Below are 7,147 nucleotides of genomic sequence, written 5' to 3'. Positions count from 1 at the left end.
AAATTGTAGAAACTTTAAAAATGATGTAAAGAATTAATGATCCCATGTTCTCTATAGTAAATATTTGATGAATAAAGCAAAATACAGTAAATATAAATAAAATGTTTTATTATATAAAATGAAATGTAAAGGTACACATGATAGATTGATAAAAGCATATAAATCTTATAAATAAATAAATATTCAGATAGATAAATAAACATTTCAGTATGAACATTAGGAACTATAAAGCCTATAGAGTTGAACAAAATGTTGCTTAATATCCCTGAAACCATTTCACAGATAGGTTGAGTTCATGTCACAGTTACAGCAGAAATGAGAGTCTTTGTAATCACAGAACTTGTGAAAGTAATCAGCAGATTAGTCGCTGACAGTCTTTTCCACGATGGACCAGGTCTCATTCCTTATGCCTTAATTGTTCTTGCAAGATTACTGAGAAAGAGAGGAATCCCATCATTTCTGTTCTGACCACCTCCCAGGCACAAGGGCTGTATTTCTTCTCCTTCAGGTAGAGAGAGATCCTGTTGAAGTAGTCCCTCACAGCCAGTTTGGAGTCCTCATGGGTCAGGGAAGGTTCTTCCACCCTCACCTGCTGTGTCAGACAGGCTTTCAGGTTTTTCAGCTGCTGAGAGAGGCTGGCACAGAATTTGTATCGAAGAGTCTTCTCCCAAGCAGTTGAGGAGTCCTCTGTGCAGAAGAGACTGAGGATATTCTGGGTCATTTCATAGATGAAAGACATGACTTGTTCCTTCTGGAACTGGTTGCCCTCAACCACATCCTTCGGGAATCCAAAGTCACTTGTGTCCTTCCAGCAGAAGGTAGTAGAGATTCTTCTCATGGCTCTCAGGTGTGTCATGGTCCTCTTGTTACCCAAACTATAGTTCTGAGGCAGGTCACAGTCCAGGGAGCACGCTGACCTGCAGCTGAGCACCACCAGGACCACCAGGAAAGCAGTGGGCAAGGCCATTGGAGATGCTGCAGATGCTGCTGCCTGGCTGAGGGGAGTGATCCAGAACCTTTGCTACTAGGTTCTCTGAAAAACTTGATGCGTTCATTTGACTTAAATAGTGAATGTTCCACATTCCATTTTCTGATTGCCCTCCCCTTACTTCCTGTTTCTCCTTTTGCTTTCCTTTAGTCATTTTCTACTTGCATTTTGCACAGTGTTTCTCAGCCATTTTGGTTTTTATCATTTCTTCTCCTTCCTCTTCTCCCCTCCTCCAAATTACATGTATACATTTATTCCTAAGTGCAAGTTTCATTAATTTAATATGACATACATGCTACACATCTGTGTATCAAATCTATAGCTCTACTTTTTATACCTCAAATGTGTGAATTTTAGTCTTCTTATCCAAAGCAGGGATAAGAATGATAGAAACTTAAGATAACAAGTATCTTTAAAATCTTTTCAATTTTAACTTAATTTTATAAGTAATTTTTGAAAGTGAATTTTGATTCAGTTCATAAATATAAATTTTATTTAATGAATAATGTATCCTCCATTATTCTTTAATGTATCACCATCATTTAAGGTTACTTTTCTTACAAAAATCAAAGACACAAAATGCAGGATCTGTACTTGTTATGTTCATCCTCTATATCCCAAGGACAACATACATCCTGGCTTGGAGGAAGTCTACTTTTATTTGTAACTTAGATATAATAAAAATGAGCAAATTAGAAATACCATTTATCTTTGAAATATCAGGATAACTCTCTTTTAAAGGAATTGTCATTCAGTTGATAACGAGAACATTTAAAGAATACTAGTTCCTCAACTGCAAAACCCAAAAAAACCTATTAAAATGGACAATATATGCCAGCAGATATTTCCCAAAAGGAGAAACATATATGGCCACAGGTGTACAAAGATGCTCAAGATTACTACTCATAAAAATGTAGACTGAAGCAACAACAACATATCACTTCACCACAGTAAGAAGGGCAAAGTACCAAAAAAGACTAAAGATAAGTTTTCTCAAGGAGAATGGGGTAGAAATTACTAAGTAAGAAAAAATAATATAGAGGTACCTCAAGCATTAAAAGTAGAATTACTATATGATCCAGCAGTTCCAATACTTGGTATGTGTCCAAAGAAAAATGAAATCACTCTGCCCAAGGGATGTATGTACTCCCATGTTTGTGCAGCATCATTCACAGTAGGCAAAGAGATGGAAAGTAGTTAAGTGCCCATCAATTGGTGAATAGGTAAAGAAAACATGATACATATACAGCATGCAATACTTTTCAGCTCTACTGTGTATGAATATAAAAATAAACTTAGAAACCTTAAAAATGATATAAAGAATTAATGATCCCATGTTCTCTACAGTAAATATTTGATGAATGAAGCAAAATACAGAAAATATAAATAAAATGTTTTATTGTATAAAATGAAATGTAATGGTACACATGATAGATTGATAAAAGCATATAAATCTTATAAATAAATAAATATTCAGATAGATAAATAAACATTTCAGTATGAACATTAGGAACTAATGCCTATAGAGTTGAACAAAATGTTGCTTAATATCCCTGAAACCATTGCACAGATAGGTTGAGTTCATGTCACAGTTACAGCAGAAATGAGAGTCTTTGTAATCACAGAACTTGTGAAAGTAATCAGCAGATTAGTCGCTGACAGTCTTTTCCACGATGGACCAGGTCTCATTCCTTATGCCTTAATTGTTCTTGCAAGATTACTGAGAAAGAGAGGAATCCCATCATTTCTGTTCTGACCACCTCCCAGGCACAAGGGCTGTATTTCTTCTCCTTCAGGTAGAGAGAGATCCTGTTGAAGTAGTCCCTCACAGCCAGTTTGGAGTCCTCATGGGTCAGGGAAGGTTCTTCCACCCTCACCTGCTGTGTCAGACAGGCTTTCAGGTTTTTCAGCTGCTGAGAGAGGCTGGCACAGAATTTGTATCGAAGAGTCTTCTCCCAAGCAGTTGAGGAGTCCTCTGTGCAGAAGAGACTGAGGATATTCTGGGTCATTTCATAGATGAAAGACATGACTTGTTCCTTCTGGAACTGGTTGCCCTCAACCACATCCTTCGGGAATCCAAAGTCACTTGTGTCCTTCCAGCAGAAGGTAGTAGAGATTCTTCTCATGGCTCTCAGGTGTGTCATGGTCCTCTTGTTACCCAAACTATAGTTCTGAGGCAGGTCACAGTCCAGGGAGCACGCTGACCTGCAGCTGAGCACCACCAGGACCACCAGGAAAGCAGTGGGCAAGGCCATTGGAGATGCTGCAGATGCTGCTGCCTGGCTGAGGGGAGTGATCCAGAACCTTTGCTACTAGGTTCTCTGAAAAACTTGATGCGTTCATTTGACTTAAATAGTGAATGTTCCACATTCCATTTTCTGATTGCCCTCCCCTTACTTCCTGTTTCTCCTTTTGCTTTCCTTTAGTCATTTTCTACTTGCATTTTGCACAGTGTTTCTCAGCCATTTTGGTTTTTATCATTTCTTCTCCTTCCTCTTCTCCCCTCCTCCAAATTACATGTATACATTTATTCCTAAGTGCAAGTTTCATTAATTTAATATGACATACATGCTACACATCTGTGTATCAAATCTATAGCTCTACTTTTTATACCTCAAATGTGTGAATTTTAGTCTTCTTATCCAAAGCAGGGATAAGAATGATAGAAACTTAAGATAACAAGTATCTTTAAAATCTTTTCAATTTTAACTTAATTTTATAAGTAATTTTTGAAAGTGAATTTTGATTCAGTTCATAAATATAAATTTTATTTAATGAATAATGTATCCTCCATTATTCTTTAATGTATCACCATCATTTAAGGTTACTTTTCTTACAAAAATCAAAGACACAAAATGCAGGATCTGTACTTGTTATGTTCATCCTCTATATCCCAAGGACAACATACATCCTGGCTTGGAGGAAGTCTACTTTTATTTGTAACTTAGATATAATAAAAATGAGCAAATTAGAAATACCATTTATCTTTGAAATATCAGGATAACTCTCTTTTAAAGGAATTGTCATTCAGTTGATAACGAGAACATTTAAAGAATACTAGTTCCTCAACTGCAAAACCCAAAAAAACCTATTAAAATGGACAATATATGCCAGCAGATATTTCCCAAAAGGAGAAACATATATGGCCACAGGTGTACAAAGATGCTCAAGATTACTACTCATAAAAATGTAGACTGAAGCAACAACAACATATCACTTCACCACAGTAAGAAGGGCAAAGTACCAAAAAAGACTAAAGATAAGTTTTCTCAAGGAGAATGGGGTAGAAATTACTAAGTAAGAAAAAATAATATAGAGGTACCTCAAGCATTAAAAGTAGAATTACTATATGATCCAGCAGTTCCAATACTTGGTATGTGTCCAAAGAAAAATGAAATCACTCTGCCCAAGGGATGTATGTACTCCCATGTTTGTGCAGCATCATTCACAGTAGGCAAAGAGATGGAAAGTAGTTAAGTGCCCATCAATTGGTGAATAGGTAAAGAAAACATGATACATATACAGCATGCAATACTTTTCAGCTCTACTGTGTATGAATATAAAAATAAACTTAGAAACCTTAAAAATGATATAAAGAATTAATGATCCCATGTTCTCTACAGTAAATATTTGATGAATGAAGCAAAATACAGAAAATATAAATAAAATGTTTTATTGTATAAAATGAAATGTAATGGTACACATGATAGATTGATAAAAGCATATAAATCTTATAAATAAATAAATATTCAGATAGATAAATAAACATTTCAGTATGAACATTAGGAACTAATGCCTATAGAGTTGAACAAAATGTTGCTTAATATCCCTGAAACCATTGCACAGATAGGTTGAGTTCATGTCACAGTTACAGCAGAAATGAGAGTCTTTGTAATCACAGAACTTGTGAAAGTAATCAGCAGATTAGTCGCTGACAGTCTTTTCCACGATGGACCAGGTCTCATTCCTTATGCCTTAATTGTTCTTGCAAGATTACTGAGAAAGAGAGGAATCCCATCATTTCTGTTCTGACCACCTCCCAGGCACAAGGGCTGTATTTCTTCTCCTTCAGGTAGAGAGAGATCCTGTTGAAGTAGTCCCTCACAGCCAGTTTGGAGTCCTCATGGGTCAGGGAAGGTTCTTCCACCCTCACCTGCTGTGTCAGACAGGCTTTCAGGTTTTTCAGCTGCTGAGAGAGGCTGGCACAGAATTTGTATCGAAGAGTCTTCTCCCAAGCAGTTGAGGAGTCCTCTGTGCAGAAGAGACTGAGGATATTCTGGGTCATTTCATAGATGAAAGACATGACTTGTTCCTTCTGGAACTGGTTGCCCTCAACCACATCCTTCGGGAATCCAAAGTCACTTGTGTCCTTCCAGCAGAAGGTAGTAGAGATTCTTCTCATGGCTCTCAGGTGTGTCATGGTCCTCTTGTTACCCAAACTATAGTTCTGAGGCAGGTCACAGTCCAGGGAGCACGCTGACCTGCAGCTGAGCACCACCAGGACCACCAGGAAAGCAGTGGGCAAGGCCATTGGAGATGCTGCAGATGCTGCTGCCTGGCTGAGGGGAGTGATCCAGAACCTTTGCTACTAGGTTCTCTGAAAAACTTGATGCGTTCATTTGACTTAAATAGTGAATGTTCCACATTCCATTTTCTGATTGCCCTCCCCTTACTTCCTGTTTCTCCTTTTGCTTTCCTTTAGTCATTTTCTACTTGCATTTTGCACAGTGTTTCTCAGCCATTTTGGTTTTTATCATTTCTTCTCCTTCCTCTTCTCCCCTCCTCCAAATTACATGTATACATTTATTCCTAAGTGCAAGTTTCATTAATTTAATATGACATACATGCTACACATCTGTGTATCAAATCTATAGCTCTACTTTTTATACCTCAAATGTGTGAATTTTAGTCTTCTTATCCAAAGCAGGGATAAGAATGATAGAAACTTAAGATAACAAGTATCTTTAAAATCTTTTCAATTTTAACTTAATTTTATAAGTAATTTTTGAAAGTGAATTTTGATTCAGTTCATAAATATAAATTTTAATGTATAAAAAAGTTGAAATTAAACATTTCAAATACAAAATAAGTTACTGCTGAGATTATATGCTTCAAAATCCTTCAAGCAATTTTAAAGGTGAAAATCTAAATCATTTTCTTCACACTGGTTTTGATGTAATTTGCTTTTAATTTTGTTTCATGAGGAAAATAATATTTAACTTTACTAGATACTACCTGTTCATCCAAAGACTGTCAAGGTTTTAGTTTTAGAATTTCACAAAATTATCAATGTTTGAAAACCTTTTCTAGAATTAAATATAAACTGTCTGTGTTAATTCTGAAAATGTAACTTACTTTTGGAAACTTTGAGGCTCCAATATCAGCAATACCTAGAAGACAGACACTGATATTGCACATTAATTAAAGACCACGTCCTACAATATGACTTTGAGACAAAACAAATGAGGAAATATCTCCCTTAATCTATCTACTCACCACACATTCTAATCTCGCAAATATTTTTTCTTGCGTGAAGACTAAGCTTATGCTTCTCTTGGACACAGATGAAAATCCAACAAGAAAAGGAGCAGTAAGGAGTAGGATTTTGTTGAAGAGGGCTGAGCTTTGAAGGACTATGAATTATCATATGATCTCGTATTTGTACAGTCCCCATGGACAAATGTTTGCACCTTTGGAAGTGATTTCATGGCCAACAGTAGCATCTGATGCATGCAATATCATCAGTTTGATTCTTTCTTTGTGTATTTGCATTAAGGTCTGCCTTACCCAGAGGAACCCTAGTTACTCAGGAGGCAGAGATCAGGAAGATTGCCATTTAAAAGCCAGCCAGGCCATATAGTCTTCTTTGAGACCCTATCCCTAAAAAACCCATCACAAAAAGAACTGGCCGAATGGCTCATGGTGTAGGCCCTGAGTTCAAAACCTAGTACATCAAGAAGAAGAAGAAGAAGAAGAAGAAGAAGAAGAAGAAGAAGAAGAAGAAGAAGAAACTTTTTTGCTTGTTTGTTTGTTTTTTCTACTTGTTTATTTATTTTTCCCTGTTTCCATAACTTCTTTGCTTTTCATCTCCTCTCACCCTTCTGTTCTAAATATCACCATTGTTATTATTACAAGCTAGAAAATACTTAATTGCAAACA

General features: G+C 36.4%; 3 protein-coding genes across 3 annotated transcripts; all 3 read right to left on the bottom strand.

Moving 5' to 3' along the window:
* Positions 1-397: 397 nt before the first annotated feature.
* On the bottom strand, positions 398-1,213 carry LOC109689580 (interferon alpha-1/13-like). Its single transcript, XM_020168538.2, has one exon. The coding sequence runs from the start codon at positions 965-967 to the stop codon at positions 398-400; it is 570 nt and encodes a 189-aa protein (XP_020024127.2). The 5' UTR covers positions 968-1,213.
* Positions 1,214-2,673: 1,460 nt separating this feature from the next.
* LOC109689666 (interferon alpha-1/13-like) lies at positions 2,674-3,526 on the bottom strand. The gene has a single exon (XM_020168653.2). It carries the CDS (start codon positions 3,241-3,243, stop codon positions 2,674-2,676), a length of 570 nt encoding a protein of 189 aa, XP_020024242.1. The 5' UTR covers positions 3,244-3,526.
* A 1,423-nt stretch (positions 3,527-4,949) lies between these two features.
* Positions 4,950-5,765, bottom strand: LOC109689750 (interferon alpha-1/13-like). The gene has a single exon (XM_074052641.1). The coding sequence runs from the start codon at positions 5,517-5,519 to the stop codon at positions 4,950-4,952; it is 570 nt and encodes a 189-aa protein (XP_073908742.1). The 5' UTR covers positions 5,520-5,765.
* Positions 5,766-7,147: the final 1,382 nt, after the last annotated feature.

The sequence above is a fragment of the Castor canadensis genome, chromosome 13 (assembly GCF_047511655.1).
Source record: "Castor canadensis chromosome 13, mCasCan1.hap1v2, whole genome shotgun sequence".
Classification (NCBI taxonomy): Eukaryota; Metazoa; Chordata; class Mammalia; order Rodentia; family Castoridae; genus Castor; species Castor canadensis.
The sequence above is the reverse complement of the archived record's forward strand: the minus strand, read 5'-3'. Positions and strand labels throughout refer to the sequence as shown.